We start from the raw sequence: 13,063 nt of genomic DNA, 5'->3' as shown, positions 1-13,063 counted from the left end.
TTGATGAGGAAATAATGAAAAGAACTACGTATTTATTTTAGTGGCAAGTGATTTTTGACCCACCTTGTAATATTGGCACACCTACATTTTTTTCACATTTTTTTTAAGCGACACATTAGCAAAATCGCTCGACAAATAGTTCGTTATATGCCAAAGTAACGCGCACAGTAGCAAATTCCAACAACGAGTTGTACAATGACAGTTCAAGAAATGTAAAAATTCGATAGTCAAAAAAAAAAAAAAAGAAAACATCAAATCAAAGCGTAAAATGACGAAATGTTGTTAGAAAAATTACAAAATATCCTCTTGCAAGCGCCGAAATTAGGAAAGGAAGCTTATTTTCGAAACGTCAACAATATTTTATACTCTGTTCAACATCTTCCTTTGATTTTCGAATCTTTTTATTATTTCTATTATTATTATTATTATTATTATTATTATTATTATTATTATTATTATTATTATTATTATTATTATTATTATTATTCAGTTAGTTATTAGAAATTGCTACTATTTCGGGAAAACAAATTTCGTTCACGTGTCATTTGCCTTCGCAAGAAATATACCCCTTTCGTCCTCGATTCGAAAAATCCGATTTGAATGGACAATGAGTTCTCCCTCGTGCGGAAATGAAAAAAAAAAAAAAAAAAAAAAAAAAGAAAACGGAGCCTCCGTGCAGTGAATCTCGTGCAATTACGTGAAATTTCAAAATCCGGCGGCGCACGTACATAAAAAGAAAGAAAAAAGAAGAAAAAGGTAAAATACACACCCGAAGTGTTATTATCGCGCGCTGCGATGTCTGGCGAGGCACAATTTCTCTAATTGCGTTCGCAGAAACACGAAATTTGCATAAAAATCCGCAGTCTGCTATTAACGAACGTTACGTTGCACGAGAAAGCTAGTTTCCCCCAGAGTTAACGAACGAACGCTAGGCAAGAAGAAGAAAAAGGTGGCGAAACTCAAAATCAAAGAGAGAGAGAGAGAGAGAGAGAGAAACGTGTGTGTCGCTCGGTTTACAATTCTGCATCGGTATCGTTGATCGAAAACTACGGTGTAGCGGCGATTAATCACGCATGCGGCCAGTTCCACGCGAGCGAAACTGGCCACAGTTGCACAATTTATTCGGACAGCTGTCACTGACGTTCGGGAAACAAAAAAAAAAAAAAAGAAAAAAGAAAAGAAAGAAAAGAAAAAAAAGAAACGGCCTGGTTTTCCCTCTCGAGGAGACGGTTCCTCGACCACCGAAAAATCGCTTCTGTCGCTTTCAGCGTTCAGGGGGAGCTGCTCTATTCGATCTGCTCGACTATTCATCAATGACAGTCATAATAATCATAAGTCATGACAATCAACGAGTCACTTTCGGAGGGGGGAGGGTGGTGGTTGAATCGTGTACACGTAAGCAACACGTAACACACACACACACACACACAACAACACATACGCACGAAACGAAACGACACGACACGATCACTTACAAAAATGACGATCGCACGCGCTCCTGCACTCTTTCTCGCGAGACAAAAGAAAAGAAAACAAAAAAAAAAAAAAAACAAAAAAAGAAAGAGTTCGTTCGTCGTCAATTTACGTATGTATGTACAGTCCTCGATTATTAATTATTGCTATGGTACATTTATACAGTCTAGATACGCGTACAATAGGCCGTACCGAATAAAAAGTGAAGCGTTCGCGATGTTTTCTTCTTTTCTATTTTCCTCTTCTGCTTCTTTTTGTTGCAGTGCTTCCTTTTTTCGTCTTTTTTTTTTTTTTTTTTTTTGTTTCTACCTCTCTTCTTGCTTTTCACATTTGTTCTGGAGACGAAGAGAGAAACTCGACTCGCTGCGAATCGCTCGCGGGAGAAAATGGCGAATGGGGGGCTCGTCTCGCACGCCCGTGCGTAAACTGCTGCTGACAGATCGTCTTTAACGAGATTCGACTGCCCTCCGCTCTGCCCGCTTTCCGTCTCCGAGTTCTTTCTCTTTCTTTTTTTTCTTTTTTTCTTCTTCTTTTGCGAGTGGAGATTTTTTTTAGTAGATCCGGATCTCGAAAATGAGAACTCGACGAAGAAATGACGAAGATTATAAAACCTGGCAATCTGACTGTCTCGAACGAGATGCGAACGAAAGAAAGAAATTCTTCGATCATTCGAATAACAATAGCAAACACAGGTGGAGTTGTGTACTCACGGTACTGCGATTCGTATCGATTAATTTGTGAATTTCACGAGGACATCAAGATCCCGGTATCGACGAACTCTGTGTCTGCAATTTGTTCGAATAAACTGACTGAAAGCTGTTTGCTTCAGAGTCGGAGGGCGAACGATCTTCCTTCTATCGTTTTCTTTCTTTTTTTTTTTATTATAATCACTATTATTATTATTATTTTTATCATTACTATTATCATTATTATTATTTTTATTATTATTATTATTATTATTAAACGCTCTTTCACCGCAAACAATCTCATTTTTTTCTCTCACTTTTAAACAAGTATCGCGTTACAGGTAATACAGCGTTTTTTTTTCGTTTGCCTCTAGTTACACCTATGCAGCACTGTTTTTTGCTTTTAACCTACGTTTACTTTTGAAAACATATTTACAAATTCAACGCGTTTCCGAGCACCTTCCGTGCCCGTTCGTAACCAGTCACTTGCTCGTCAGCCAACGCACGCAAACACACACACACACACACACACACACACGTGCATGCACGCAGAGAGAATGATTCTTTAAAAGTTATCTGACCGACCGAAATAACGTTTCTGGCCTGATATTTACTCGCGAAAGTTTAATTTTCGTAAATTTGAATCACAAACGAAAATAACTGCGTTTCTCTTCTCTGTGAATATCTGACGGGCGAGATGACACGAATTGCGTCAAATTACCTCGCATAGCGAATAGGAACCCCGATTTTGTTTATCAATAATACCGAATAATGAAAATGTCCCTTTGTCAGGTGATTAAACAGCGGAGGAAATATATTCTTTTCGTCACGCTTCGAAATCACGGCGACAAATGTTCTGCGTTTCTCTCGCCGAGAAAGGAACGGATCGTCGAACGGAAGTTGCGATTTCAAAATTTCAAGACGATCCACGGACTGTGATTCCTGTTGGAAAAATAATACAAAAGTTCGTGACGATGCAGGCGATGCGCAGTGCGACGTAGCGAAAGCTCGGAAGATACCGATTTCCGACTGTATCAAGCCCATCTGTAAAGTTTCAACGTTTCACGACGGGCGACGCGTTTCCGGCGCGTGATCCTCTCTGTCGAAATTTGCAATTTCGTTGCGTACCGAATGTGTGTGTGAGAGAGAGAGAGAGAGAGAAAGAAAGAAAAGCGAAAAACCGTAGAAGAATACTTGTCATTCCGTCCCCTCGCTTGTTTCCGGTCGCTGTACGCTTCAGTCTCTCTCTCTCTCTTTCGCGCGACTGACCGACCAATTTGTTCGCGAGCTTCCGGTTGCCCCGGCGAATCCTTCGAGTCGCCTTTCGTACGCGAGCGCTGAACCCACCAGACGGAATCCGATTTTACAAAGCCGAGTTTTTACAGTAGACTCGGTCGATCTTTTGCGATTTCGGTTGGAGAAAGATGGAATTATACAACGAAAGGAGAAATACAAATTTTATCCACTTTTAATCGGTATTTCGAAAGTATTTTGAAAAGTTCGAAGAAACGAGAGTTCAGCAACGAGATGAACGTTCGATCTTCGCCCGTTTATCCTGCAAAGTAGAGCTTCATCGATCAACGAGATCATCCCCTCTTGCAAGTGCTAAATTCCAAACTTCGGCTAGAATCTACTTTCTCTTTTCTACTCGACGTTTTTCAGAGTCAATTCGTATGTTCGTGGCATATATTCGTTTCCACGCCAGATATGTTAGGAAAATATATTTATATTAATGAAAATGATACGAAGATTTTTAATGAGAACGCTGAGCTTGTTTCTCAGATACCGGCTCGTCAATATCCGGTTTGATACAGGTAGTGACAATATGAAAGGTTTCAGGATGTCCGTCTAAAATTTCTTGTTCTCATTATTTATTTTCTGTGGGAAAGAAATCTGCTCGCGAATACAGGTACTCCCCAAAAGGGATACTCAAAATTATTCAAATAATAAGATTCTCATTTAATTGTTCCAATTCTGGTTATACAGAGTGGACTGCATGAATAGGGTTCAAAGACACGTCTCTGCCTTAACTTCTAGGGGCACGCAATTTTTAAAGAAAAAAAGAAATCTTTGTCTGCACGGAATTTTTCTTAATATAAAAAAGGGAAGAGAACGTTTACTTCAATCGTTAAAACGTGAAATATTTCTTAAAATGAAAAAAAGTAATAATTAAACAATATTTAATTTAAATTAATATTCAAACTGAAATTTAAATAAAATATAATAATGTGTTAAAATAAAATATTTTATATATTACATAATGTTATAAAATATAATGATGTAAATCAAACGTAAAATATTTCTTAAAATAAAAGGAAGTAATATTTAAATAATATTTAATTTAAATTAAAATTTAAATAACATATAACACTGTATGAGTATCAGTAATTTCAATTTCGTGGGTTAAAAAATATCCCACCATGCATTAATTGTAAAAAAAAAAAAAAAATGTGGGACTATTTTAAACCCACCTAACCCCAAAGAGTTGTATCTTAAGACAGAGGTGGCTAACTGGCGACCCTTGCCCCTACTTTACTGATCGCTATCCCCTCCACTTCGCATCGTTATCCACACTAGCTCGAGAGATCCAGGCAGGAAGTACCTAGAACCAGCTCAATTTGAGTCTAGAATTGCGTGAAAATCAGTCCGAAGCGCGAGGCGTTCGACAGAACCGGCGTGGCCCCGGATTTCCGCTGCCGGGATTAATTAACGCGGTGATAAATCGATTCGAGCGTGATCGATTTTAATCGGCAATGCTTGAAAATAACAACAACAATTCCAAAGCGGAAGCTGACAGATCTCTTTATTTTGTTCTTTTGAAATCGAACAGACGGAGGTGAGGAAAGATGGAATTTTGACTAGCGGAGGATTTTTAAATCATTCGAAACGAAGATAAGATGTATCAAATTTTCGAGACCACGATGCAACGAATTTTGATTAGAATCTTATATTTTTCAGTTGCATTGAGTTACTACTGTGAATCGGTCGCTGTTTCGATGCTTGAAAATAATAGCAATAATCAATGAACGTTGGCAGATCTCTTCGGAGGATTTTTTTCAAGTCAGACAGACGCAGGTGAGAAAGGAAATTTTTGAAAATTTTGACAAAAAGTGTCGAATTCTCGAGACGATAATTATAATTATAATTTTGATTAGAACCTTATATTTTTGTCACATCATTGAGAATAGTCTCCGAATCTCAGTCCACGACTGTGGAAAAATATGGCCTATAAAATGGAAAAGACAGAGATCCTCGATCGTTACAATTTAACCAATTGCCAAGTAAGAATCTCGGTAATGGCAGCTAATTGGGTCAATTGGCAGAGAATGAAAAGAAAATACCCTGGCCAAAGTGGAACGAAGGATGTCATTCTTGCTTTCATTTTTCGAATTATCGAAACAACGTCTACGCTTGGTATAAATCGTTCAGCATTCAATGGAACTGTAACTGTCCAAGAATAATACAGAAGTTGAAAAGGCGATGAGAAAGCAATTTAGCCAATTTACTTCGATACATCCTGTTGTTATACATTTTGTCGTCATTCACGAACAAAAATTAAACGCCCAAACTAAAACGATAAATCTTCTCGACGAGGAAGGAACGAAGAAGAGACAGGGACTTGTCCAACTCAGTGAAAACCGGCAGAACAAATGCTGCAACTTCGAAATTTATTTGTCAACTTCTCTGAAGCAACAAGCATTCATCCGCCTGTCCGAAGTAACTGAAACTTGCGTGCTTCGCTCGTTTGTTTGCCTTGAAACGCGCTTCCTAACAGAGAAGCAAGGGCCGATTCTTCTTTTGACGTGTGTGTATTTTTCTTTCTTTCTTTTCTTTTTTTTCAGGTAATCGATCGCGGAAATTTATGTCCCGCGAATTCTGTACTCGCCGAAGCTTGCCAGCGACAAATCAAACGAAACGGAAGGGAAGAGGAGAGTTTTCGAGGATGGAAGCTTCCACTTCCGCAGGCGATTTCTTAATTAAACTGGGAACCCCGCCGCGAGAAGCCAATTAAAGAAATCAACCGGCCGATCGTTAATTATTCTGTGACGCGTTTGAACGTTTGGCCAGCGGCTTGTTTCTCCTCGTGGAGAGGAGCCAATTTTTCTCTCTTATGCCTTCGTGATAAAAATTCAAAGTTACGTAATGGAAAATTATTTCCATCGACCCGATTCGAGTGACTATTTCTTCTTGGTGAGTTTTCCTTTTGTTTCTCCCACCCCCCATTGGGGATTCAAATAGCAAATTTCCTTCTTCAATGACCAATACTTCGAAGGTCACGCAAGGTGCAAATGCGAATTTTTTTTTGGTGAAAATTACTACTAGAATTTTACTCCTCGTTGCATTTGAGAGTCTACTGAGAATGATGGCTCTAAATAATTCGTTCATTGTGATTGTTTCTTATCGATGGCAATTCGAGAGCCATTTCATAAAAATAAAAAAATCCCTCTCGAGATCAAAGATCGTATCGTCGTAAGACGTTGCAGGGACGTTATTCAGACACGGCTTAACGCTAGAACTGCCAAAGGCTAAAGCGGAAAGATTGCATCGAAGAAATTAGAGTGTAAAACGAATAACAAAAAGTTTATGATACAACGAAGGACACAAACTGTGTGATTTATTCGTGTATTGAATTAAAATTCTATAAAAACTGAAATTTTACAAAAATTATCCAAACCACTGGAAACACAACGTTGTAAATCTGCAGAAGTATATTCTAAATTGGTCATATCGAGACCAGTTTGGCAGTTCCAGCGTTAACGCAGCTCTCTACCAAAATGTATTCCCATGTTTGAACATCTCGAGTATCTCGACAAACCGTGTCGTGCGATATCAGGTAAGAAATATCAAAAGTTCGCAAAACGTAAACTCCCAAGTTCAAGGGACATTCGCGTTAGATATATTCCCTTTAAAAGTGGTGTTGGAATTTAATCCAATAAACGCTCAATCAATCAACACCAATCGACCCGAAACGCGTTGATAGCCAATGTACTTTCGTTAGAAAAATTATTCTTCGTCGTCATACCTATGTATCGTCCTCCTTTCGACACTCTCGCATCAGTCACGCAACATCCAGCCAGCAAGCCATCCATACAGGCAGACAGACAGACAGACAGACAAACATTCGACAGACAACGCGTACGAGATGCACTTAGGCAAGTTTGGACAATCGTTGGACAGCGATATTTGTCCAGTGGATCGCAAGAATCAGCTTCTCGCTCGAGGCGCTATCGCGGCGTTATTTCTCCCGCTAGACGAACTCCGACGGGGTTTTCCAGCAGCTGGCGCAGCACGGGAGCGCGCTCATCAGCGTGTCCTTGAAGGCCTCGCGGAAGTCGCGGTTGAAGTACGCGTAGATGAGCGGGTTCAGGGCGCTGTTGAAGTAACCTATCCAGAAGAGGACGGACACCACCGTGTCTGGACAGTAGCAGGCCTCGCCGCACAGGGACGTTGTTAGATACCTGAAAAAAAACGCGAATATTTCTGGATCAGTTGAGTATCCTTTTCTGTCATAAGCAATGTAAATGAAGGAATATAACAGTTTTAATGTTTCAATGCTAATGATAATCTAAGATATTTGGAAATTTAGTTAAAAGTTGTTTTCAGGAATGTCTAATGAAATATAAATCACTTATACGTGAAACCATGTGTTAATAATTTTAAGATTTTAATTCATCATATATTGAAAATGGATATCTTTCTGTAGAATGATTTCGGTTAATTACTAGCTACACATTTCGGTATTGAACACGTTAATGGGTCCCGAAAATCATGTTGCTGGAGCATTCACTAGTTCACCAACTCACCGTTATTTAACGTAGAGTGCGCTACAAAAACTAGTGACTTTTTACTATGTCGGTATTTCAGGTCGCGAAGTCCCGCAAGATGCAATATCTATTCGTATACCTCGTCTGACTTAGATGGCAATGTGGGCCATCATTAAATAGTATAAAATAAAATATAAAATGTTAGAGACATGGAACTTATTATTATCAATCAACTAAATATGAATTCTTCCCTGAAGGACAAAGAAGCGGTCCGAAAATTAATACACTTTCTAAGAAACTCTAATCTTTATAATAAATTGTAAGATTCAGCTTCAAAATAAGATTAGCTCAGCTAATAACCTACGCAAGTAGTTGATGCGACTGTAAGTAATAAAGAAAGAAAGAAATATAAATACAATACAATATATAGTGAAATATAAAACATAAAGTGAAACTACATCGTTTGAATATACGTTTGAGGCCAAAACCAAAAAGGCTAATTTGATAAAACAGTAGTAAACGTATCATTTTACAAACTGCAGCGCTGGTTAATACGACAATTTGGATACTTTTCGGCGAGTTGAGCTGAAGAAATTTTGCGACTGTGGATCGTTGAATGCTCGAGAGATCCAGAGACGAATTGATGTTTAACTGTATGTTTCAACACAGCGATAAATGAGAAAAGTACGAACGACAATATCTTCAAGGATAGAAATGGAACAACCTCCTGCTGAATATTCGCTCGTACTCAGTCGGGAATTGGCCGAGTATTTACTTTTGACATTGAATACGTAAATATATCTTTCGACAAATAGAGAGGATATATATTGTTTGCTTTCTTTTGAGTTATTCTGCAAACTGGAGCGTTATGCCTCATTCCGAGACAACAAAATGATATTCGAGGACCATTCCGCTTTCTTCAAACGAACTCTGACGGTGAAGTTTTCGTCAGAGGTTCGATTAAATGAAACTCCCCGGTTAAAACGAAAGTCCTTGATGACTGTGTTTGTCGACACAGCGGCGTTTGAAAGGCATCGGCAAACGCAGAAATACCTCGAGCGTCGGGCTCTTTCAATTTTCGCAGAAACTTCGTTTCCGCAATGTAAATACATTCACGATTAATTAATTCGCGTACGACGATGCGACATTACTTGGAATCATATTCTCCAGTATACGATGACTAGCACGACCGTGCCAATGACAATGAAAAATCGATAATTTATACTGATACAATAACAAACATCGTACGACGATGCACTTGATCTCGTTACATTTCTTCTAAAGAGTAAATCTTTTACTTTGACAGTCGTGGTGCTTTGTTTCTGAAAATGATTTCACATCATGCAGCGGGTGGAAAAACGAGAACAAATTTTCTCTCGAAAATTGTAAAAATTCAAGCGTGTATGAAAACGTTGAACTAAATTTTTCTTTCGTAATCAGATCGTTTTGTACATTGAAGATTTTCCTTCGAAACGACTCTTTAAAAATTATTGTGCGATTTTTTTCGTTTCATTGAACTTTGAATGTTTCGTAGGTTTAAGCAAGACAAAAATTCAAGAAACACCAGAATTTTGTCATCTAGTTCTAACGTTCAAAGTACAATAAATCGGGGAATAAAAATCATACGGCGAGTCTGAAGAAGTTGTTGTCAAAGAACGAATTTTAATCTTCAAGATTAAAATTTGAAGAAGAATTTTTTGATGCTCCTACACGCGTTTGAATTCTGAACGCGATCTGTTCACGCTTCGAAAATGATTACATAATATTTGCTTAGGAAATTATATCAATTTTAATTATCGACAATTATTGGCGCAGTAATTCGCGAGTTTGAAAATTTGTTGCAATAATTGCAATTACAATTCCAATCTTTGCTGGCTCTTTGTTTTCGTTAAATAATTAAAAAACAAAAAGTGAAATAATCTAAAAAGAATCCAACGATAAAATAATGGAAAACCAAAATAATAATAATAATAATAATAATAATAATAATAAAATAATAAAAAGTAATAATAATAAAAATAATAATAATAAAAAAAACACGATCGAATTCAATAAAATTTTAGAAGAAATGGATTCCGATGAAAAACACCAGCGTCTAAAGAACGTGAAGTCTCCATTTTCTCTGTTATCGGCCATCGAACGTTAACGATGTTGTTCGTTGCTTTCGTTAGCTTCTTATGTTTCGTATTGAATTTCTATGTTGTGGACATCATGTACGATCTTTCTAATTCGTTTGGACAGGAGGCCAGCGACCGGAAGTGGTGCGAGTGAGGGTGGGAAGAGAGAGAGAGATGTCGTTGGAACGCGACTTTCGTCTTCCGTCATTTTAATTAAAAAATTGTCCGCGAGTTGGACGCGGTCGAAACCGGGCAAATGAGAATTCATCGTTCCAGCAAAGAGATCCGACAGCAGATGTCCTCGTGGATGTTCGGATTAGAACTGGACTCGTGTCGTGTGAAAGCGTGTCGTATTGACGATGGCACACGAGCTCTTTTCACTTCCTTCATACAGTGATAACAAAACAGCGCACGTTTATATAAATTCACACTTTTGCTTGGAAAATACTTAGAATTGTTTCATGATATCTGATTGAATTCATCATTCTACGAATTATTCTCATAATATTTTCTGCAACATTCAGTCTTTTTATTTTCGTCTTTTTCGTGTTATTCCTCTAAGTAATTTCCTTCCTCGATTCAAGGTTTAAGTTAATTAGAAAATATTAAAAAATTTAACGTAAGAAATTTTAGGTTAAAATTGGAGAATATTAAAAAATTCAAGGTTTAAGTTAATTAAAAAATATTACACTGCTCGTAAAGAAAATAGAGTGACATAGGTGTGGAATTGTTTTATGTACTATGTACGTACATTATGAGAAATATTTAGTTCAATATTGTTCATTATTCTAAAAATTATTCTTTTAATTTTTCTGACGCTTTTATTTCTTCCAGTATTTATTTTTTCCAGTATTCAGCGCCTTTGCCATTATTTTCCTGAAGTCATTTCCTTTCTTGACGTTTTAAGTTAATTACACGATTCGTAGAAAAATAGAGAAACATATTACGTAGAATTGTTTTGTATATTATAAGCAATATTTCTCGTTCGTTATTAGAGTATTGTTTGTTATTCTCCAAAATTTTTCTACAATCTACCCAGTGTCTTTTTCACGACAATGAAAATTCTCGCTGAATAATTTTCCTTCCTTTACGGTCAAGTTAATTGCAAAATATTATTACGCTGTTCGTAGAAAAATTGAATAGCTCATGTCTGATTCTTTTTTACTATTAATTCCTTGCTACGCTACACGGTCAGTTTTTTTTATACCAAACCTTCGAAAGATCTTTCAGAAGGAATAAAAACTCGCAACAGCTATAAAGGGATGATAATTCCATCTGTTTTGCAAGTAACCGGCGAAACCGACGAGCTTGCAGTGTCGTAAATTCGCTAGAACACTCGAGGATAAGCGAATGAAATCCATCTGTTTTTAACTCCTGCAGCTGGAATAAGACGCGCGGATCTCGTCTTGAAAAATTGAGTTCAAATGAGAAAAATTGAAGCAACTCGGAGCAAAGTTATTACTGGATTACATCGCTCGTCTGAGAATTTGTTAATCAATTAAAGCTGCGTTAATCTTCGAAGCGAACGTAACTTCGACCGTAATTCATCATCGAAAGTTTCAATATTCGCAAAGACGATCTTCCTTTTCTTTTTCTTTTTTCCTCTTACTCGATCCACGCCTGTAAAATTCAAGCATGCGGTTAAATCGCTAAACTTGGGTGATTGATTGCAATTTTCGTTTCTTTCTTGTTGAACCTGCTCTCGTTTGCCAAGAGGAGGAGATTAATCTTCGTGTCGAACTATCCCCGGTGAAGTTTCAACTTTTACTCCCTTCAAAGTGTGGCACTAATTTACAAACAGCGTGTGAAACACGTAAAAATTAAGTTTCCAAGATTTATTTACTCTGCAGCAGTAAATTTGACGGGAGGTTGTGCCAAAGGAGGGAATTTATTAAATTTCCCTTGAAACTTCCCTTCGGGACCAATTAATTGCAACGATATTTCGTTGAAGAGTTTCATGTCTCAGTAAATATTCTGCCGAGTAATTGAATGATAATGATCTAATAACCAAACGCCGAGTGTTTGTGCACTTGATGGTACAAAAATGTAGAGAAGACACGCAATGTGCAGAAATATATTATAGATATAAAATGAAGCATACTGTCAAAATACATAACAGAGAAAACAAATTCTCGTTCTTTAATCGTTTTCGTAAAAATATGAAATTGCACAAAGATTCGTAGTCTAAGAACAAAAATTCCCTGAAGAATTTTGTTCCTTTGCAAGTAATTGCCGATTAATCCAATAACAATAATTAGACTGCGGATTTTTATGACACAAAAATACAGAAAAGGCAATGATATGTAATATATCTAAAAAGGAATATTTAATATATAAAATTTATTAAATTTAAATATATTGTGTATATTAAATAATTTATATATGTTTATATATATTTATGTGTATTAAATAATTTATTTTTGACATATATAAAAAATGTGTTGAAGTATCTGGTGGAGAAAACAAATTCTCGTTCTTTAATCGTTTTCGTAAAAATATGAAATTGCACAAAGATTCGTAGTCTACGAACAAAAATTCTTTGAAGAATTTTGTCCCTTTGCAAATAATTGCTGATTAACCCAATGGATCCAATAACAATAATCAGACTGCGGATTTTTATGACACAAAAATACAGAAAAGGCAATGATATATAATAAATCTAAAACAGAATATTTTATATAAAATTTATTGCATTTAAATATATTGTGTATATTAAATAATTTATATATATTTATATATATTTATGTATATTAAATAATTTATTTTTGACATATATAAAAAATGTGTTGAAGTATCTGGTGGAGAAAACAAATTCTCGTTCTTTAATCGTTTTCGTAAAAATATGAAATTGCACAAAGATTCGTAGTCCACGAACAAAAATTCTTTGAAGAATTTTGTCCGTTTGCAAGTAATTGCTGATTAATTCAATGGATCCAATAACAATAATCAGACTGCGGATTTTTATGACACAAAAATACAGAAAAGGCAATGATATGTTATATATTTAAAAAGGAATATTTGA

The 13,063-nt window shown here is 36.5% G+C and overlaps 1 protein-coding gene across 2 annotated transcripts in view; it reads right to left on the bottom strand.

Moving 5' to 3' along the window:
• Positions 1-6,011: 6,011 nt before the first annotated feature.
• The window catches only part of LOC122532850 (octopamine receptor beta-3R-like), a 90,846-nt gene continuing 83,794 nt past the window's right edge, over positions 6,012-13,063 (bottom strand). For both annotated transcript variants that reach the window (XM_043661970.1, XM_043661971.1), the window contains one exon: positions 6,012-7,618. In XM_043661970.1, the coding sequence (XP_043517905.1) occupies positions 7,408-7,618 (211 nt within the window). In that variant the 3' untranslated portion in view covers positions 6,012-7,407. The remainder of the gene's footprint in view (positions 7,619-13,063) is intronic.

Source organism: Frieseomelitta varia, unplaced genomic scaffold, assembly GCF_011392965.1.
Source record: "Frieseomelitta varia isolate USP_RPSP 00005682 unplaced genomic scaffold, Fvar_1.2 scaffold_478, whole genome shotgun sequence".
NCBI lineage: Eukaryota > Metazoa > Arthropoda > Insecta > Hymenoptera > Apidae > Frieseomelitta > Frieseomelitta varia.
This window is presented reverse-complemented; position numbering and strand designations above follow the sequence as displayed.